The 23,140-nt window shown below is 39.1% G+C and overlaps 3 gene segments (V, D, J or C); all 3 read right to left on the bottom strand.

The window, feature by feature from the left end:
* Window positions 1–4,657: 4,657 nt before the first annotated feature.
* Window positions 4,658–5,099, bottom strand: LOC118575301. The segment is given in 2 exon segments: window positions 4,658–4,974; window positions 5,054–5,099. Coding segments are annotated over 2 exon segments (363 nt in total).
* An 8,492-nt stretch (window positions 5,100–13,591) lies between these two features.
* On the bottom strand, window positions 13,592–15,982 carry LOC118575300. The segment is given in 3 exon segments: window positions 13,592–13,830; window positions 15,455–15,805; window positions 15,909–15,982. Coding segments are annotated over 3 exon segments (636 nt in total).
* Window positions 15,983–21,767: 5,785 nt separating this feature from the next.
* LOC118575299 lies at window positions 21,768–22,382 on the bottom strand. The segment is given in 2 exon segments: window positions 21,768–22,204; window positions 22,309–22,382. Coding segments are annotated over 2 exon segments (483 nt in total).
* Window positions 22,383–23,140: the final 758 nt, after the last annotated feature.

The following is a 23,140-nucleotide window of genomic DNA, read 5'->3' as shown; positions in this document are numbered from 1 at the left end:
TGAGGAATTCTGGAGTAGAGCTGAAAAGGGAGCAGTTATAAGTGCACATGAAACATATGAAATGAAGGAGTTTGCATCAATGATAGCATTATAGTATCACATCTTTGGATAAAATGCATCAAGAATTAGTTCTGGTTTTAATCCATATTATCGCTGTGCTTGCCTAAAATTCTTAAAAAAATAAAATATTTATTGTTTTGTAGGAATAACATAAAGCTAAATGAAATTTAAATGTATATATAAATATATATGTTTTATATATTTTGTTTTATATATGTTTTTTAGCCTGGTAGCAAACTATAGCCATGGAGTTAATCCTGAGTAATGGAAAAAATTAATTTAATAAATACATTTTATTAATAGTTCACCTAGAAAAATATATGTGCTGGAGAGGTCCCCAGAAATCCACAGTGATACATCCTCTATAGACTTCTGGCAATGGTTGATAGAAAGCCTGATCAGACCTAGTCTGTTGATCAGATGGCCAAACACCCTATCAGTCATGCTGGAACTCTCACCCAATAAATGATGGAAGTGGATGCAGAAATCCTCAGCCAGCCACCAAGTAGAGCTCCAGGATTCCAATTGTAGAGAAAGAGGAGGGACTGTAAGAGTGTGAATTGTTGAGACCAAGATTTGAAAAGCACAGGAACAAATAGCCAAACTAATGGGAATACATGAATTATGAACCAAAAGCTGTGGAGCCCCCAACTGAATTAGGCCTTCTGGATAAGTGAGGCAATTGAATAGCTTGAACGATTTGAGAGATACCCAGGCAGCAGGACCCAGAACTATCCTTAGTGCATGAGCTGGCTGTTTGGAACCTTGGGCTCACACAGGGACACTTTGTTCAGCCTGGAAGGAGGGCACTGGACATGCCTGTTCTGAATCCACCGGGTTGAATTGAATCCTCTGGGGAGTCTTGGCCCTGGAGGAGATGGGAATGGAGGGGAGGGGCTGGGGGGAAGGCAAGGGCGTGGGCAGGAGGGGGAGAACAGGGGAACCCGTGGCTGACGTGTAAAATTAAAACACAAATATAATAAATAACTAAAAAGGGAAAGACCTACAAATGTAAAAAAAAAAAGAATACTAAGTTTTTGAATTATTTCAAAAAGTCACAACGTTATATATTTAGTGGTGATATTTTATCTGTTTCCCCCAATAAAGTTTATCTAAGGAACAGAAGAAAAAGCCAGCCACTATATTAAACAGAAAACAGGCAATAATAGCACATACCTTTAATCCAATCATTCAGAAGGCAGGGATATGTCTGGATCTCTGTAAAGTTCAAGGCCACACTGGGAACAGAGCCAGGCGTGGTGGCACATGCCTTAAATTCCAACATTAGTTAACCATAAAGGTCTGGAGGTCTGTATAGACGGACAGAAATTGACAGAGCTGGGCAGGAAGAGGAAGTGATGTAGCTGGGTGGAGAGAGGAAATCAGATGGCAGAACATAAAGGCATCTAAACATGGGTATACAGGAAGTAGGTCTCTTTGGCAGATGATCTCCAAGTAGTAAGAATGTGACTGACTTCTTTCTACTTTTCTGAACTCTCAGCTTTTTACCTGAATATCTGGCTCTGGGTTTTTATTAATAAGAAGGGTTAAGATTTGTCTTACATGTTTTGTCAATGTTTGTGTCAGAAAGGACATGTCATTGGATATAAAATTGAACTAAAAATTATTTTTAATGTAATATGTATAACACAAAATGTATTTTTTTTCAAAAGTTAGGGAATCCTTTTCCATCATTGACCCACTTTTCAAAAATGAAATTCCATCTTTGATTTGTTTAAGATGATAGCTTTATATCATAAAAGAAGTTTCAAGTATGAGAAGGACATTACTGCAATAACGATTTTCCAAGTCCCAATTTATTGGTTTCGAATAAACCTGTAATGTGTTTTAAGAAGAAACATGTGACAGGCGGTGGTGGCACACGCCATTAATCCCAGCACATGGGAGGCAGAGGCAGGTGGATCTATGTAAGTTTGAGGCCAGCCTTGTGTACAGAGTGAGATCTAGGAAAGGCACAAAGCTATACAGAGAAACCCTGTCTCGAAAAAAATTAACGAACAAACAAAAAACAAACAAACAAACAAACAAAAAACACTTAAGTGCAATTTATCATAGCAGTTCAACATTTTGAAATATTTGTCAACAATTTGCAGAGAAATATTTCTCAATGCAGCATATAGTTGAAAAGAAAATATATCAGTTTCTTTTTAATATTTCTTCAACTTGTCTCCTGGATTAACATCTTGTCAAATTGAAATTTACACCTACATCACAGCTTCTCATAGTTTAACCATTCTGTATTGTTGCCACCATCCAACACAGAGAATTCTGTGGTAGATTCAGCTATACACGTTCCAGAGAACTTTCCTGATGAAAATTAGCATATAGAGAAGATAATGCATCTTGCCATTTTTCTCTGTCCTTGAACACCCCCTGCTGCTGCTGATCACATATGTATGGAAGTTTATGTCTAGGCTCACACAGAAGTCCCCCTCTCTGTGCCTGTCTCTTTGCACAGTAGTAAGTGGCAGTGCCCTCAGCTTTCAGGATGTTCATTTGAAGGAAAAAGATGTTTGTGGAATCATCTCTGGAGATGGTGAAATGGCCCTTTACAGACGCACTGTAATCTGTTGTCTAACCATTATTTTTGCTTCTACTCTTTGCAATCCTTTCCAGTCCCTTTCGTGGAGGCTGGTGGGTCCAGTTCATGTAGAAATCACTAGAGATGAATCCAGAGTCTGCACAGGACAGTCTCAGGGAACCCCCAGGCTGTACCAAACCTCCTCCATACTCTAATAACTACCTCTCACACTGGATACCTGCAATAATAGAGAGAGAATCCTGGTCAGGAAACTGTCATACACATCCATCATTGCTCTTATTCACGCTCCTCACCCATAATCTCAGTATCACCATTTCTCTATGAATGACATTTTAAAAGAGTTACAAGGAGATTGCAGTTCAGCTACAACTTCTTGGTGAGAGGTCTGTGTTCAGTGCTCGTCCCTGAATGGGAAGACCAGGAAAGTCAGGAGTTGGCTCCTCTGCTAGAGCTACAGGATCAGGTCAGGGCTAGTTTTCTTGAGCAGTGGCAGGACATATTTGCATTTCTTCTGGTTATAACATCTGCACTAGGGTTGATGTGCTAGAGGAGACAGCTATTAGCACAGAATGAAGAGATTAAATGGATGAGTTCGGTAGCAGAAACAGAGTTAAGAACATAATATGTTTTTTATGTGTGGTAACACTTCAATGTTTTATTGTGATTTGGCCATGTCTACAACTCTGTCTGCTTCATAAGTATAATCAAATACTATTTTGAAAATTTAAGGAAAGCTAATATAAAGCTGAATTATTGTTCATAAAATATCACTACCTAAAAACTCCCTTGAGTTGAGTAGTGTAGCATGCACAAGTGCCTAGACTTGATCCACTTCTCTGATGAATATATATTGAAAAATAAGATTTTTCTTCAGACTTAGCCTTTTTAAGTGACAAAGCTTATTAATATCCCAAGTTTTTACATTTGTTGGAACAAGTCAACATTTTGTTGGGGTGCGTTTATCATCCTTAAACATCAACTCACCTTTAATTTTAAAATCCTTAAAGAACCCACAGAGACAGCTGACCAGTGCTAGTTGGAACTCACTGACTCTAGACTGACAGCTCAGGAACCTACATGAGATCGAACTAGGCCTGCTGAATGTGGGTGACAGCTATGTGACTGGATCTGTTTATGGGGTCCCTGGCAAATTTGAGATTTCATCAGAATACAGTAATAATGGATAATATTTAGAAAACAAATGACCTCAATTTCTACCAATGTGTGCAAAGTGGAATATTTAATCATAGTTGGTGGTAGGGTTAATTAATACAAGTATAATCAAAATCAGTATGATGACTTTCAAAAGAACAAAATTTTAAAATAGCGAAATATAATAATTATTTAAAATTTTTATGAAATAGAATCTGCTAAGTAATTAATGAACAGATAATTGAAAAATAGAAATGTGGTAAATATACACACCACAAACACATTTGCTATTTACATGTTGTCTTCAATTAAATAACCCAACAAAGAACCCAATTAATGCTATATATGCATGTATATGCCTTCCTGTGTGGGGAACCATCCATTAGGGCATGGACAACTTATCAGATTCCATACCCAAAAAATAGTGTGACTTGTCCTTCACAGAAATGAGCTGTCAATAATAGGTCCTCAACCATGGGTAGGTTCTAAGGAAACTTTGTCCCATCCATACTGGAATTTTGGCCAACTTCTCTGGTGTAGATTGTGTATAAACAGCCACTGTTGCTCTGAAAACAAGTGTCCAATAGTTGTGTCACATCTGGAATGTCATCCTTTCCCAGCAGCACTCCTTCGCATCCTGTGGTTGGTAAATTATTACCATTTCTTCTTCTGTGATATTACCTAAGCCTTTGGTTGGAAAGGTAATAAAGATGAACTATGGACTTATTTTATACTGTCTTCCCTGTGAGAATTTTCTATGTGTCTCACCATGAACCTCACAATCATAGTCAAAGAGCAAGGGCAGGATATTTTCTCTCTTGCTGTCTGGGCACAGCAGAACCACCTACCCTCAGGGTTTCTGACACCCTCAGGATGTGGTTTTCACACTGTGTATCTTGCACAGTAATACATGGCAGTGTCTTCATTCTTGAGGCCACTGATCTGCAGGTATGCAGTGCTGACAGAGGTGTCCAAAGACAAGACAAACTGACCTTTGAAGTCCTCAGCATATGTTGGATTCCCAGTGTTGGTGTTGATCCAGCCCATCCACTTCAGGCCCTGTCTGGGTGCCTGCCTCACCCAGTGCATTCCATATCTTGTGAAGGTGTACCCAGAAGCCTTGCAGTAGATCTTCACTGACTGTCCAGGCTGCCTCAGCTCAGGTCCAGTCTGCACCAGTTGAACCTGTGCTTGGACACCTGTGGAGAGAACATGGGAAAATCAGGGGTCACAGAAATACCTCAGTTTACTCTCCAGCTCTGGGATCTGCTGTCTTACTTTGGGCAGCAGCCAGTAGGAAAAGGCACCCCCAAACCCACTCCATGTGGGTGTGATATTGGGGTACAGTAGTTTCTTGAGACAAATCAGGTACTCCCTTGCTGGTGAGGGAGGAGAACCTCAGATTTCTACTCTCAAGGCTTTTGCATAGGGCTGATTTGCATATTACTAGACATTGAATAAAATCAGATATACAATCTAATATACAAGTATCCATATCCCTTTCAGGGTCTGATGTTCATGTCTTCAGGAGGGTTGTGTTGTCCCTCTAGGCCTTAGCTTGATCTGGGTTTGCACCATGATGTCCTCACACATGTACAATCTGGGAGATTGATCCTGTCTAACATGGAAACAGCAGCCTATACCTCCTATTCATCATGTTCCTGACCTATTCAGTGATGAGACACAGTGATTTTATCCTTTCCAGTGGAGACTGCACTCTGCACACTGAGAACTCTGCAGCAGTCCTTTCTTGACTATTGCTTCTAATTGGGTGCTATTCTTGAACTGTTAGGGTCCTCTGCACTCCCATATCAGTGTCTCACCATTCTTGATGAGGCAGGTAGACATAAAGCACATTTTATTTATTTAATTTACTTACTTATTTATGTATTTATCTATCTATCTACCTACGTATCTATTTATTTACTTAATTATTTATTTTGGTTTTTCAACACAGGGTTTCTCTGTCTAGCTTTGTGCCTTTCTTGGGACTCACTTGGTAGCCCAGGCTGGCCTCCAAATCACAGAGATCTGCCTTCCTCTGCCTCCCAAGTGCTGAGATTAAAGGCGTGTGCTTCAACTGCCTGTCACATTTATATTTAATATAATGAAGTATGTGCTCTCCCTTTACATAAGACATTTAATAAAAGTTACAGATTTGAAAAAGTTTAAGGGCATATGGGGAAATTTGGAGAAAATGATGTATTTATATTAATATAAAATTAAAGATTAATATAATAATGATGGTGAATTAAAAGATCTGGTGAGATGGATCAATAGTTATGCACATGTACCTCTTTCCCAAAGAGTTGACTTGATTTCTATCACTCACATGGTGTAGCTCACAACCACTTATAACACTGGTTGCACAAAGAAATAACTAATCTAGCCTCCTTGAGCACCTACATTCATGTTCTTTACCCACAAAAAGAAAAAGGCACATAATTAGGATAATTAAAAACTTGAAATCAAAACGTAGTTTCATAATAAATGAAAATATAAAATCTAGGTTTATTTTTTGTAGTATTGTAACTGACAAAAAATCTGTGCTGAAATAGGAAGAAATTCAAACACAGACCATCCATCCTGAATAATTTGAAACCTCATGAAAAGTTCCTATTCATTTTTATCTCATTTCTCCTCTTTTACAATCCAAACTTAACTGCACAGCATTACTGGATTCTGATTCTATCTACTTTCATATTTGATTCTTGTAATGAGATACAAAGAGCAACAATATATTATATTGAGTGATTGAAACATACAGAGCCTGGCATCATCAGAAGCAGAGATATGAACAGACTTGGGGGAATTGATACTAGGAAAGTCTTGCATCTGACTTAAAGTGTGGCTGTATTGTTCGAATGTAGATGTTAGTATGTGCTGATGGTGTGGACTAAGGACAGGCAATTATAGCAGAGTGCAAAACAATAATTTTCTGATAATTTCAGATTATGACTTGAAATCATGTCTTTCTTTTCTTCTGCTCTTGCCATGTGGATAAGCATAGATGACTTCTTGTCGCGAGTGAAAATGTTGGATAACGAGAAGGATTTAGATGTAGCCCTTGTCAGATACTGATGGGGTAGGGCAGTCATGGCTCTGTGTGAGACAAGACTTCTCTTATGATCAAACAATTCCTTTTGTGATGTTAATTGATTCTTGGTCTGAGTGCACACAGAGGTGTCATAATCAGTGACAGAGCTTAGAATGTTGGTCTTAGATGTGTTTGCATCTGTATCACCAAGGACAAGAAATAGGACATTTTAGTTTCTGGTGTCCTCTGTGCTTCTATCTCTCTCACTGTGGCATCTTCTCAGAGCCTCAATGTGAATCACATGCATGCTTTCCTCATGGAAGTATGCAGATATATGGCATTTTATGGAAATAGAACATATGTTTAGTCATTCAAGAACTGATGATTTCTGCAGTAGATTGTCATAGCATATAAGGCAATGACAATCTGTATATCAACTATAATAGACTTTCCAAATGTTGGCATTTTATGGAAACCACAATGAGGCAAATTGATGGAGCAAATGTTAACTCTTGGTTTTGAGTATTTATCCACTTTCTACAAGCCCACTTAGTGTTCCCTTTAATTCTGTGTGTGTGTATGTGTTCAAGATTTCTGGATTGTACAGGTGAGGACATAGGTTAGTGTGCTTGTGTGTATAAACACATATAAATGCTAGAGGTAGATTTTGGTTGCCATTCAACCTCTACCTGATAAGCCATCCTTAAAATAGAGTTTCTAACTGAACATGAAGTTCATCAATTAAGCCTAAATGAATTCTCTATAAACTTCAATGATCCACTTGTCTGTCCCCAGTGTTGGAACTATAGACAACAAGTGCCAACCCCAGCATGCTACTTGGATATTAGGAAACCAAATTTGAGTATCTAGCTTACACAACTACTTTGACAACTGTACTGTCTTCCCAACCACCACTTTTCTTTCTTTTAGGGCATTTGTGATTGAACCTATGGCCTAAAAATACTAGATAAGCACTGAGTTACTGAGGTATATAAGTTCCCCTCACTTGTCACTCATGTTGAACATGAAATCATATCTGCAGTACTTTTCCTATGACCATGTGGAAATGACATTAGGAATAGAAGAAGAATAGATCAAAATACTAAGTTTAATACAACAAACATATAGGTGTTATTATATAAAGTATAGATAGTTTTCTTGCATATGATTATTTAATTTCTATGGATAAACCCCAGGAAATAACATTGTTATGTTGCACAGCAATTCCACACTAATTTATTAGCACCTTCCTTATTAATCACATGTCAGTTTCTATGAAGAGTCAAGAACAAAGGTCTATGAATCAGATAGGATGCCAACATCAGACCAAAGAAACAATTTCAATCAGTCCTATTTGTAGAATCAAGGATTTGTGTAAATTGAGTCATCTGGATTCATTTCAGTTAACCCTTTAACAAATAAGTACATTATTACCTCCTAAGGCTACATAGAGCAGAAAATATGTAACTGTAAATTAGAGGAACGTTTAATGGCCTTCAGTCTACCTCATCATCAGTTAAATATTTTTTAACCATGGTTACATGGTGATATGAGTAACGACATTTTTTACCTCAGAGCTGATGTTTAATGTTTGTTCCTGTGATACTATTTCATATTCTAAAAATAAGAAACACCATCTCTCAGCAACTTCTTCTAGGGTAGAAAATACTTTTCCAAGAATCTTATGTGTTATGATCCATCCAGTGAAAGTTAAGGTGGAATTTTCAAAGGATGGAAGACTTGGCTGTAGAACCCTATCCTATGCATCCTGGAAATCATCACTACAGAACTTGGATGGACCCAGATCCCACCAAATAACCTCAACCAAGAGTCATAGTTCTACTGGACTTCCCTTTTATTGATTTCCACAAATGCACAGTTAAAGTAAGTTTGCTGTGGGAGATTTGTATGCAATGGCTAGTTATGAATCATGTCCCATTTTGATCAAACTCCAGTTATTCTACTACCAATAATGCCCACTAGCCTTTCCTGAAGCACTCCAATATGTCAGGTTAGGGGGAAATGGGAGGAAATATTCATGTAAGGAATAATGAAGCTATAAGAGGACTGTAAACCAGAGTGGACATATGGGGGATACCACAGGTATAGTGAAACATCCTGAGAAAGGACAAATTGTTAAAGGTAGAATGATATATACATGTAATTCACATGATAATGGAGTGTGTGGAGTAAAGGTCTTGGTCACAGATGATGCACTGTCGTCTCAGTCAGTGATCAAATATCAATGGAAAATTTTATCAAAGAGGCTGAAAAATAGCCCCTCTATATGTCAATATTTCATGTATAAAGCTCTTAAACGAGTGTTGATTAAATTTCCTGAGGTATTTGTCATTCATTATATGTATGACATTCTCCTCTCCTACTTGCTTAATCAATAATTAAATAAGTGCTTAACATTCTTGTTAAACAAAGGTCTCTGAAATAAACAAAGGTTCAGATATTGCCAGAGTTCTCAAAAGAAGAAATAAAATGATTAAGAAATATCTTTAAATTATTCAACCTTTTAAGGAACTATGAGTGTGAAAATTGAAACTGTTTTGAGAATTCTTCTTATTACAATCAGAATGGCTAAAATAAAGAAAAAAACTGGCAAATATGCCAAGGAGGGTGAGGGAAAAGGGAATCTTCATTCACCATTGGTTGCATAGCCAATTGGTGCATTCACCATAGAAATCAGTGTGGCTAACTTTCAAAATGCCAAAAGTAGTTCTATCACATGACCCATTTATACTCCTTCTAGGCATATGTGCAAAGGACTGGACATCCTACTCCACAGACCTTTTCTTTTCTATGTTAATTGCTGCTCCATTCACAACAGGAAATGGGGACTCTTCTCAGCAGAGTTATAGTGTCTATTTTAATAACCCCTTAGAATCAAAAGTGGTAGCTAAATGATCTTGGGCAATAAGAAGTGAGAACATCACCAACCAGGTTTTCCTGATCCCTTGAAGTAGCCAAATGCTGAGCAAAGGCTGAGCTCCAGGGACCTGCCTAGCTCTTTAGACACATGGGATCAGATTGGTGTCTGGTGGAGCTAAGCAAAACAGCAGAAGTGACTATGGGACACACAGATTACAAATGTGAAATATGTAAAGACAGCAGAGTAATATATGAACCTTATGCACACATTCCTCAGAGGGAAGTGAAGAGAATTGATAAGGTTTGATGATGCCATGTCTTCCTGTGCATATTTGTGCTTTAATTTGGAAGCATTACCCAAAAGGACAGTCTACTCTCTACAGGGCACTTCCAATGTGGGTACTTCAGCTGGCTGCCTTAAATAGGATAACCCTGTGGTTTCTCCTCAATGACCTGAGCAACCAACTTTATGATCTCTCTCTGTCTCTATTATCTTTGTCTTGCTCTCAAAATTCATTATTTAACAAGCACACCCATTTGAAAGAGAAAAGATGTTTATCAAAGATAATTGATACCAAACCAAACAAAAGACTCTCCTGGCTGATTACAATTCCACCCAAGTTCACCACGAAGTTCAGTCATTTCAGGTTTCCCTCTTAAATTGACAATAAACTCTTTAGTTTCATCTTTCAATATCTAGCACATATTCTTCAAAGGATCTGGCATCTTGTAATTCAAAATGCTCTTAGTTTATCATTTAGAATCCTCCCAATTTTAATATTCATTTCCATATGTGTGTCTGTGCATTTCTCTTTGCATGTGCACATGAGTGAATGTGGCTGGGAAAGACAGAAGTGGGTGACAGATCACATGGAGCAATAATACCTGATATTTATGAGTTGATAATTTTTGGTGCTAGGAAACAACTCAGGTCCTCTGCATAGCAGAAAGTGCTTTTAAACAGCGAGTGATGTCTCCAGTGTCAAGAATACTCCAAACCTTTACTGTGTTAATGTTATTGTAAGTCTTAAAGTCTAAAAGCTGACAGTAATCAGTGGATTGAGATGCCAGTTAAATAAGAAGAGCTTACATATCTTACTACATATGTTGTCACAGAGTAAACTTTCCCTTCAGTAATGTCCAATGGAATGCAGGGAACAAATGATGTGTAGACATAGCTGTGTGTTTCAGGTCATCATCATGTGGTATTAAAACTCTAATAGCGTTCTCTTATCATTTTTATTTTTTTCTCCCATATGCATAGATCAGGATGTAGAAAGACTAATTAACTGGGGATATGCTTTATTCTCATTTTCATTATTCTAATCAGTGCTGACCTGCAGACCATAAAGGTGCCATTTGTGTAAACTGAATATTGCCTCCTTGGTTATACCTCTGTGGAAACACCCTAAATCCTCTGAGTAAGACTGTTATGTGATTTCAAATGAAGTCAGCCTAATAAGGAAGAGCAACCATCACAAGTTCACCCCTGTGATGTTAACATCGAAAATATTCATATTTAAAGAAATGCAATGAACAACTGATTTTGTAATAACCCATTGAAAAGTATTAATGAAGAAAAGGTATTTCATCAGTAGGAATAGTTGTGAATCTGGTTATCCTTGGGACTGTGGATGTCCAGAATCCATAGCAAGGTTTACTACTCAGCACAATACCAGCTAGCAGGGAAGCCTCATCTACAGTGCCAGGCATAGCAAGGCAGGGAGGAGAGTTGCTCTTCTTGGGGAGGTTAGCATTTGAAGACAAACAAAATTCTTCAGAGGGGAGGGGGTTAGTATGGGTCTATCCTTGATTTGTCCAATTTTCCTGAGCTTGGATTTTATCTTATTTTAATTTGTCTGTTTGCTCTGTCAGGAGTTTTACAGCCCATCTCCAAAATCTGGTCATGTTATCTTGGGGGAGGGGGTATCTAGTGGTTAGTCACCACCAGATATCCTCTGTACTTTTAAAACTTCTGATTTAACCCTGTCTGGTAATGGGGAAAAGACTCAGTTCTGGTTATTTTAAGATGTCCCTTCCCCCAGCTCTCCAGGCCTTAGGGGGAACTGGGGTCAGGGTCTCTCATTAACTGTTTGTGCTTCTGTTTCCACACAATGTTCATAAATTAGACACAAGATAAATAATTGATACATGTAATTAATATTTGCCAGTCAATGACATTTAAAAACCAAATTTTTAACTAAGATGATAGTTTGGAAATTCATTGTTGATGTCTACTGTATCTGCCCATGATTATACTTGAATAGGATATATGAATGTAATTGCTGAATTGGTCATATTGGTGTCCTCAACTTAAAGCATTTTGGTTTTCTTTTTTCTCCTTAAGTTTAATTTATCTTTCAGATAATATTTCTCTCTTACTACTTCCCAGATTTCTCACCACATCTCTGTCCTTCCTCTTTCATGTTCTTTCTCTCACTTAGCAGTAAAACAGAAATAGAAAAAACAGAAATCATCCAATGCAGTCCATGATGTGTTGTCAAACTCCTGATTGTGTACCTTGCCTGAGTGTGACTGACATACCTGGTGTCACTCCACTATAGAAAACTGACTTTCTCCCAGTGCTGTCAATAGTGTATGGCTTCCTTGCTGAGAGTGAGACTTGTGCCCACTTCCCCTACTCCATGTGTGGATTTTGTCTGGCTTTAGTGTTTACAGTCTTGTTCATTGCTGCTGAGAAGAGGAGCTTTCAGAATCTCGGGAACTAAAAGTTAGGCATGGAGTTGGCATCTAATCACTCAATTAATTTTTTTTGTTTGTTTTTCGAGACAGTGTTCCTCTGTGTAGCATTGCACCTTTTCTGGAACTCACTTTGTAGCCCAGGCTGGCCTCAAACTCACAGAGATCTGCCTGGGTCTTCCTCTCAAGTGCTGGGATTAAGGGCTTGAGCCACCACCACCTGGCTCAATCAACTTTTTATCTAATGGAGTAAAACTTAGTTTTCTGAGGATAGTGATCAGGACGAAACTTAACTCTCTGGGCCAGTAAAAAATGGAAACACACACACACACACAAACACACACACAACACATTTCTTCAGGCTCTCTCTAGATTCTTCTATCTTTATTTTTTCTTTTCCTGATTATATACCTCAGCAAAATCTTTCAGAGAGTATAAAAATTATAACAGGACTGCTTTCTATTTTTTCAATTGAATGATTGAAATGATTACAGGTGAAAGCATTGTGTTTCTCATTTACCTTTCATGATTTAACATTTTATGTATTACTTGTGAAAAATAAGCTATCCCCAAGAACTCACATACATTCACATCCAATCAACTTGTTACAGAGTAATGAAGTTTAAGTAAGCAAGGTGTTTTTCACAGCCGGTACTTTCACTGGCAGGCTATATTTTACAGTTGCAAAGAAAGGATCATTCATTTTATTATTTAGATCAAAAGGTAATCTTATAAAAAAAGGCAAAAAGAATCATAAATCAAACCTTTATATATTAAAATGATCAGTCATTTCTATGTTAAATTATATCAGGAAGATGAGGGCAGAAATGGGTAAAGGGAATTAAAATCTCCTTTGAACCCCAACTTGTCCTAGCAAGAAAGGCATGTTAGCTAGTCACAACAAGCTACCTTTTTCATTTTGTTTCTTGATCTCAACAAGTCTTTCACTCAACTATTAAAAGTGTGACTTTTCAAACTTTAAAATTTTCCCAAGATTTTCTACATCAAAACCATTAACAAAATCCTCTTACCCTAACCTTACTAATAATCTACATGTCTAAACACTTTTCCAAGTGTGGCTGTTTAATCATTAATCTGCTCCAATAGCAAGGTTGGATAAAGTCAATCACTATTATTGTATGTACAAGTCACACTGCACAGTGAGGTGCTAGAAACCCCCTTTTGAGTTTTCATAAAACTCATAGACTAGGAGGGATGTGGTGGCCATGAGAGCCATAAGCAGAGCTATGCTCAATAACAGCATGAGGTCCTGTGGACCTGTAGTTCTTGGGGCTCTGCCTCTCCAAGGCCCCCTTGTGGAAGCTTTTCTGCCGACCAAGCCATGTTCTACCATGTCCAGTGCTGCTGTTGGTCCTCTTGCCTTGCTCTTGGCAGTTCATGTTATCACAGTTGAAATGAATGATGAATGTAGATGTAACTGTCGTGTTAAATAAGAAACAGAGAGTCAACTGCAAAGTTAAAAGCCAAGAGGTCAGAGCAATAGCTGAGAGCTGAGAACCTACCCTTCACTGCTGCTCTGTCTTTCCTGTCCGCCAAAGAGCTACTTCCTGCATCCTGTCTTATATATAGACTTTCTGTTCTGCCTTCTCATTGGTTGTAAATCCAACCACATGACCTCCTCATCACTGCCTGTCTGTACAGACCTCCAGGTCTTCTATGGTTGGTATTGAGATTAAAGGTGTGTGTCGCCATACTGGCTGTGTCCTGGAACTCACAGAGATCCGCCTACCTTTTCCTACCAATTGCTGGGATTAAAGGCGAACACCAACACTGCCCAGCTTCTGCTATGGCTTGCTCTAACCCCAAGGCAACTTTATTAACATACAAATAAAATTACATTTTACAAATAAAGTGTCACCACAGATTAATGTTGCTGGTTATGGCCTGGTGAAAAGGTCACAAACTTTGGCCACACTACCTGGTAGCAGAGAGCTCTATTAGGAGGAAGCAACCAGACCTGGGAAGAGCAAGTGCAGAGGACAGAGAGAAAGATGGTGGTGAGGAGCAGAACAGAGAGAGAGAGAGAGAGAGAGAGAGAGAGAGAGAGAGAGAGAGAGAGAGAGAAAGGGTGGGGTCTGAGTCACAGCTCTTTAAGACACAGATGGGCTTACAGAGCCACACCACACATGCACAGATTGTGTGACCACATGTAAGTGATCACCAGCACACACTGATGACAGAATTCACAAGACCCTTTGCTAAACTCCTGAATTATGCATGTGCATGTGCAGTCATGCAGCTGGAGTGAGAGCAGAATTCTAAAAACAGTCTCTATGAGTTCATATGTACATGTTGTGTTCTGAAAACACAGTTTCCTTGAAGTTGTCCACAAATTGCAGTTCTGACAATCATACCAGCTCTTCATAGATCCATGAACAGTGAAGGGAGTGGTGTCTGTGATGGATTCTGATAACAATAGAAAATTCTGTGTTTTTTTAATTTTATGTAAAGATATCTCACTTCTTATGATGATTTTTAAAAGCGATCTGTTTATACAAATTTCCGTGATCAACAGAGATGAAAGTCATGGTGTAATAAACTGAATTAGGTAAAATCATAGCCAGGTTGCATCCTTAGGGGAATGGGGTAGATTTCAGACGTACTAGGGTTTATGATATAATGATCTTTGCCACATAGTCATTTTGGTTTTCCCCTAAAACTCTGTGCTATTATACTCAAGAATTCTGACCAAAACACTGCCTGAAATGTGAAAAGACTCAGGAATGTCCATGGGTTTCCTTACCATGAAATTCCAGTGACCAAAGTGGGGCACTTTATGTTCTCAAAGCTGTCAGTTGGCATTATGATCATGGGATATTGTGTCTCAAATTTTTTTTTTAAAAACAGAGAACATGTAATATTTTTAAGGACACTGGATCCCTTCAGAACATTTATGTAGAGAGAATTTGAGGGAAACTAAGAAAAAGTGCAGCCCAGATAACTGAGAGGAGTATTTAATCTAATGTTAATGACATAAACTTCTGGGGGAAGCCTTTTTTTCTGTGTGCTGTGCGCCCCCTGGTGGCCCTGAGCAGCCTCACAGTGAGGTTTATGTCTGGGTGTGCACTGAGGTCCTCTCACTGTGTATCTAGCACAGTAATAAGTGGCAGTGTCCTCAGATCTCACACTGCTCATTTGCAGGTACAGTGTGTTCTTGGCATTGTCTCTGGAGATGGTGAATCGGTCCTTCAGGGATGGTGCATAGTATGTGGAACCACCAACTTGATTAATATTTCCAACCCACTCCAGCCCCTTCCCTGGATCCTGTCTGATCCAGTTCATCCAGGAGTCACTGAATGTGAATCCAGAGGCTGCACAGGAGAGTCTCAGGGATCCCCCAGGCTGTGTCAGTCCACCCCCAGACTCCACCAGCTTCACTTCACAATGGACACCTATAAAAACAGAGAATCATGTTAGCATACTGCCAAAAGACTCACTGTGACCCCTGCTCATGTCCACTAATACACTGGGTATCTCTGTTTCTCCATGAATTACCTTTTAAAAGAACAACAAGGAAAACCCACATCAGCCACAAATCCATGGTGTGCTCTGTGTTCAGTGCTGATCACTGAATGGGGAGACCTGGGAATCCAGGGCTGATCGCTTTTGCCTGAGCTTCAGGGTCAGTGCTGGCCTGGTTTTCAAGAGAAGAGAGAGACCTTATTTGCATGTCTTCTTGCTATATAACAAGTTTTGTAGCTGGTACTGAGAGATGGCATGTACTACTTTCTAAATGTCTTGGGGGATTGTGGTAATACAGATAATAGAAGGAAATTTTTGTATTTGATACTAAGCTATTTTTTCTTGGCACACACTTAGTATCATCTATTTCATTTAATACGTACAAACAAAAGATGCATTTTATGGTTAATGAAGCCCAATTCTTCATGCCCTGTTATAAATGGTGGTAACATTGCTTTGTTATATGCTCTCGAGCTCTTCTGTTTTACTCTATGAACTTCAACACTGATGCACTTAGAACTGCCTTAGTCAGCTCCAGTGCTAAGTGTCACTGCTCAGGATTTGGGGATCTCCCTTTCATTTTATTTATTAATTTTAAAAAAATTTTTTTTTAGTTATTACACAAACCAACCACAGTCTCCCCTCCATCCTCTTTCCCTTTCCCTCCCCAGCCTGCATTCTACCTTTCTACCCTCATCCACTTCTCCATACAGAAAGGTTCATGCTAACCATGGGAGTCAACAATGCCTGGCATAACAAGTTGAGGCAGGGCTGATCTCCTCTCCCTGCATCAAGGCTAGGCAAGTAATCCTAGCATGGGGGATGGGAGAACTCCCTTTTTGTGATGAGATCATGTGACAGGACTGAATTCTAGTGTTGATCTAGGAAACTTGAAAGGCCTTGTCTAGATTTGTGTGTATCCAGGAGTGTGACATTCTTGTGTTATTGCCTATGTAAGTTCTCATCTCCCTGTACATCTACCTATTTGTTCACAAGAAATGGACTGAGTGACAGGCTGAACTTCTGTGTATAACTCAGCATTTGATTTCCCCATATAGGGCACATGTGAGAGAACAGATTGGACCTCAGTATTTTATACCAAGTGAGATAACCCAGACACAGGAAGATAAATGCTCCCTGACCAGAGTCACATGGAGTATGAAAAGGTGGAGTTCCTGCAATGGAGAACATTGTTCTGTTTCACAGAGGCTGAGGTGGGAAGGGGAGGTGATATGGAAGAGTTCAGGTCCCAGTTTTGCAGTACAGATGATAAAGGTAGGATTTGTATTTCAAATATGTTTAATTGCACATACTATGTTTTTGAACCAGAAATAATGATGAGATAGCATGTTCCTGGTTGCACTTCTGTTTCCTCACTGTATTCATAAATTAAACAGAAGATAACTAATTAATGTATGAAATAATTATTTGCTCATTAATGACATTTAAAAACCAAATGTTTAACAAAAGTGATAGTGTGGAAATTCCTTGTTGACATGTACTATATCTTCTCATGATTATACATGAACAGAATACATGAATATGATTCCTGTATAGATAATACATGTGTCCTTAGCACATGAGCATGTTTGTTGTCTTGTTTTTTTAGTTTAATTTAATTTTTTAAAGTATTTCTCCTGTAACACTTTGCAGATGTTCACTACATCTCTACCTTTCCACTTTCATGTTCTTCCTCTCACTTAGCAATAAAAACAGAAATACAAAAAAAACGGAAATCATCCAATGAATTCCATGATGTGTTGTCAAACTCCTGATTGTGTACCTTGCCTGAGTGTGGTTGACATACCTGGTGTCACTCCACTATAGAAAACTGACTTTTTCCCAGTGCTGTCAATAGTGTATGGCTTCCTTGCTGAGAGTGAGACTTGTGCCTACTTCTCCTCCTCCATGTGTGGATTTTGTCTGGATTTCAAAGAAAGGATCAATCATTTTATTATTTATTACAAAAGGTAATCTTACTAAAAAATCTTAAGAGAATCACAAATCAAAACTTTTATATATGAAGACAATCATTCATTTTTACTTTAAACCCTCTAGGTACATACACAATAATCAACAGGGGTTATTTTTATTCTTAAATCTCATCAGAATTCTGAGGGAAGGAATAGGTACAAGGAATTAAAATCACCTTTGATCACCAATTTATCCTAGCAAGAAAGGCATGTCAGACAGTAATGGTCGGCTGAGTTTGTTCTTGTTTCTTTATCTCAACAATTCTCTCACTCAACTCTTAAAAATCTGACTTTCTAAACTTTGAAGCCAAGATTTTCTACATGAAAGACATTAACAAAAACATCTTAACCTAATTATACAAGCAATCTACATGTGTAAACACTTTTTTAGAGTGGTCATTGAATCATTAATCTGCTCCAGTAGCAATGGTAGGAAAGAGACAATCACTGTCATTGTAAAGAGTAGACACAGTGCACAGTGAGGTACTAGAACCACCCGCTTTGATTTTTCATACAACTCAGATTAGGAGGGATGTGGTGGCCCTGACAGCAATAAGCAGTACTGTGCTCAATAAAGGCACCGAGTCCTGTGGACATGTAGTTCTTTTGGCTGCACCTCTCCAAGGCTCCCTTGAAGAAGCTTTGCTGCCAACCGAGCCTTGTTCTATGAGTTCCTGTGCTGCCTGTTGGTCCTCTTGCCTGGCTCTTGACAGTTCATGTTGTCACAGTCTCTGTGAGTTCATGTGTGCATCTGCCATGTTGTATTCTAAAAAATGGTTTCCTTGATGTTGTCCACAAATTTTGGTTCTGACAATCATTATACCCCCTCCTCTTCATAGATCCATGAGCAATGAAGGGAGGAGTGTGAAAATGACAGCCCATTTAGGAATGAACATGCCAAATGTCATTGAGTTGAGGGTTTCATGATGTTACTCTTAAACATAGCAGGATACTGAAACAGACCTTTTGGAGAGCTGGCTAACCTCTGCTGTCAACTTCAAGTTCTGTAACATGATCCTGTCCCTGTAATATGATCTCATCATAAAATAGCAACTTTTAGTTCCTATAAGTTGATTCTTGTGGGACTTACTCCTATACACACTGTGGACCTTAAAATCTGATACAAAACCACCTTTTTATGGACAGATCTTGGTCCACCTGCCTCAACCCTCCTTCATTAAGCTAACATTGTGGCTCATGTCCAGCTGTCCCTGAGAAGAACTGTCACCTTCTCTTCCAGTTCATAGCTTACTAAGTTCCTTCAGGGACTCTAGCTATGTACCCTTGAATGAGAATGCCCCCCACCGCACGTGTGCACACACACACACACACACACACACACACACACACACACAGGATCATAAGTTTGAGTTCTTGACTCTCACTTGGTAGAACTGTTTCAGAATGATTTGAAGGTGTGACCTTGTCAGAGAAAGTTTCTCATTTGGGAAAATTTTTGAGGATTCTAAAGACGCATACTATTTTAGACACTTTTGCTTCCTGGTTATAAATCAAATTGTGAGCCCTCAGCAGCTGCTCCTTCCACCTGTCTTACTTGCCATCATCCACTCTGAGGCTTGAAGTCATAAGATTCATTAAATGAATTCTCTTTAATTTGTTTTATCACAGCAATAGAAAACTAAATAAGATAGTTATCACTATTTTGCACGGTGAGGGGAACTATCCAAAAAATAAGGTTGGAATTTCTTTGGCTCTTAGACAAATATGCCTGCAGCCAGTCAGTGATGAGATTTCACCTCAAAGATCCAGTGTGATCCATGATGGATTCAGATAACAATGGAAAATTGTGTGATTTTGATTCTCTAGGTAGGAAGATTGTAATATTCCAGCTCTGGATGAGGGCAGGGTCTGAAGATATGTGGATGCAAGAAGTGCCACAAGAGAAATCAGACACTGGACTCTTCTTAGTTTCATTTTTAGAAGAGATGGACAGAGAGGAATTACGTCTCAGCCTGGCTGTTCTACTCTGACAGGAGCTAGCTTGGTGGCACCAGTCTTAGCAAGGCTATAAGGAGTTGACAAGGGAAGGAGGTGAGCCAGACCATGGTGGTCCTGAGAATCTTCCAGCCTGTCTGACTAACAGCCAGAATACTTCTTTATTCATACAGAATTTAGTAAGCAGGGATATATTCATGATGTTCCAAAATATCGATCACATAAATTTGTTTTGGGACATCTGTTTCACTTCATTTTGCTTGCCTTTTAGTCATCATTAATAAACTATGACAAATCAGAGTTATCATTTCCAATAACTTTCCCTCAAGTTTTGACATCATTGATAAAGAGTTATCAGTTTTACTCATTAGCCATATAACCCAAGTTTTAAGAATCTAGAGGCAACTGACAGTCTGTTTTCAAGCTGATAGCTTTTGTAGCTGGAGGACACTAGACCAAAACAAAACCTCCTAGCCAACCTAGGCATAATGTCATGTCCCAGCCAGTGTATTATTGACTCTTAATGGTAAGAATGCCCAAGACACGCCAGGCAGTGGTGGCACACACCTTTAATCCCAGCACTTGGGAGGCAGAGGCAGGTGGATCATTGTGAGTTCGAGGTCAGTGTGGTCTACCAAGTAAGATCAAGGAAAGGCGCAAAGATATACAGAAAAACCCTGTCTCGGAAAAAAAAAAAATGACCAAGAAAATCCTCAGGCTAAAGCTGCTGCAATTGTTTTTCAAATTCTGGCATAATATAATGTTAATCCTAGCATTCTCTTACTCCTTGGGCATATGACTCCACAGTGACTCTGTATGTGCTAACTTTTCTAAGAAGGGGAGGTCCTGACATTTCATTTTTTTTTAATCATTGTTCAACTTCTTCTTTGCTCATCAATATAAGTCTCAGTGTAGGGCTGAGGTAACTTCAGCTACTCTAACTTGTTTCTCATATGCCACATAATCGTCTGAGTATATATAGGAAGAGACTTGCAATCTGATGTGTGGCCAAGTCCTCTACCCCATGGAATCTTGTTAAATTTGTAAAGTTTACTTTGTTTTGAATATCATGTTATTGAGTAAAAACAGGGACAGGTGTCTTTATGTGTCACAACCTCTAACGCATGAGGAAGACCTTCAAATAGATAAGAGTGTCTCCCAAAAAGCAGGAGGCATAGTATGTTTAGGAGGGTCCTGGGGAAGCTTAGAAGTAGTACTTCTGGGAGAAGGTGTACATGATTCATATACATATCCATCAATCCAATATCCCCAAACTGTACAAATATTAAAAGTTTCCCAAGTAGGCAAACGGTGGTGATGAAAACCGCAGGTGGCACAGAAGGCATCATGTGGCTCAGATTTGCGGGATCTTTGTGAAGCAGCTGTGATGGCTTAATGACTTCTGTCTTTCCCACCAGATATGGCTGTGCCAGGAGATCTCACTTCTCATGAGTTTGATTGAAAGGATCAGTTTCTACAAATTTCCATGATGAACAGAGATGAAAGCCATGGAGTAATAAGCTGATTTAGCTAAAAGCTGTGTCTCATCTTAACTTGAGGTGCACAGTCCTTAGGAAGAAGAGGAGAGGTTCCAGACCTGCTAGGATTTATGATATAGGGGTCATAAATGTTCATCCCATCTTACTCTTGGATTTATGTTGAACCTATGTTCTATTCTAATCAAAAAATCTGGCCAAGGCTCTGCCTGGAATATGAAAAGACTCAGGAATGTCCATGGGTTTCCTTATCACGTAAATCCAGTGACCAAGGTGGGGTACTTTATGTTCTCAAAGCTGTCAGTTTTCATTTTGTTGATGGGATATTGTGCCTCAATTTTTTTAAAATAATACAAGGAGAACATATAATGTTTTGAGGACATTAGATTCCCTTCAGAACATGCATGCAGAGAGAATTTTAGGGAAACTGTAGGAGAAAGTGCAGCCCTGATACCTGAGCAGAGTGCTTAATCTAGTCTAATCTGCATAAACTCCTGAAGTGAACCTGTTTTCTGTGTGCTGTGCAACCCCTGGTGGCCCTGGGCAGCCTCACAGTGAGGTTTATGTCTGGATTCACACTGAGGTCCCCTCCCTGTGTGTCTAGCACAGTAGTAAGTGGCAGTGTCCTCAGATCTCACACTGCTCATTTGCAGGTACACAGTGTTTTTGGCATTGTCTCTGGAGATGGTGAATCGGTCCTTCAGGGATGGAGCATAGTTGATTTGACTGCTATCTTTATTAATTTCTCCAACCCACTCCAGCCCCTTCCCTGGAGCCTGTCTGATCCATGCCATCCAGTAGTCACTGAAGGTGAATCCAGAGGCTGCACAGGAGAGTCTCAGGGATCCTCCAGGCTGTATCAGGCCACCCCCAGACACCACCAGCTGCACTTCACATTGGACACCTGTGAAAAAGAGAGAATCTTGTCAGTTAACCGCCATAAAGTTCACTATGATTCCTGCTCATGTCCACTAAAATAGTCAGTATTTCTGTTTCTCCATAAATTACCTTTAAAAAGAGCAACAAGGAAAACCCACATCAGCCACAAATCCATGGTGTGCTCTGTGTTCAGTGCTGATCACTGAGTGGGGAGACCTGGGAATCCAGGGCTGATCGCTTTTGCCTGAGCTTCAGGGTCAGTGCTGGCCTGGTTTTCAAGAGAAGAGAGAGACCTTATTTGCATGTCTTCTTGCTATATAGCAAGTTTTGTAGCTGGTGCTGAGAGATGGCATGTTCTATTTTCTAAATGTGCTGGTGGAGTCTTGTAATAAAGATAATGGTAGCAAATTTTTATATAAGGTACTAAGTATTTTTTCTTGGCATACATTTAGTATCACCTAATTCATTTAATATTCAAATTTTACAGTTAATTTCAGCCCAATTCTTCATGATCTCTTATAAATGGTAGTAGACATTGCTTTGTTATATGATCTGGAGCTCTTCTATTTTACTGTGTGGCCATCGACACTGATGTACTTAGCACTGCCTTAGTCAGCTCCAGTGCTAAGTGTCACTGCCTCATGATTTTGGGAACTCCCTTTCATTTTATTTATTATTGTATTTAATTTTCATTTATTTCATATACATTTGTACAAATATACATATATATTTCATTTACAAACAAACCACAGTCTCCCCTCCCTCCTCTCTTCCCATTCTCTCCCCAGCCTCCCTTCTACCATCACCTACTTCTCCATACAGAAAGGTGCAGACTACCCATGGGAGTCAATAATGCCTTGCATAACAAGTTGAGGCAGGGCTGATCCCTTCCCCCTGCATCAAGGCTGGGTAAGTAATCCCAGCATGGGGGATAGGAGAACTCCCTTTCTGTGATGAGATG

This window comes from Onychomys torridus, unplaced genomic scaffold (genome assembly GCF_903995425.1).
Source record: "Onychomys torridus unplaced genomic scaffold, mOncTor1.1, whole genome shotgun sequence".
Taxonomy (NCBI): domain Eukaryota; kingdom Metazoa; phylum Chordata; class Mammalia; order Rodentia; family Cricetidae; genus Onychomys; species Onychomys torridus.
Note: the sequence above shows the minus strand (reverse complement) of the source record. Positions and strands in the feature narration are given on the sequence as shown.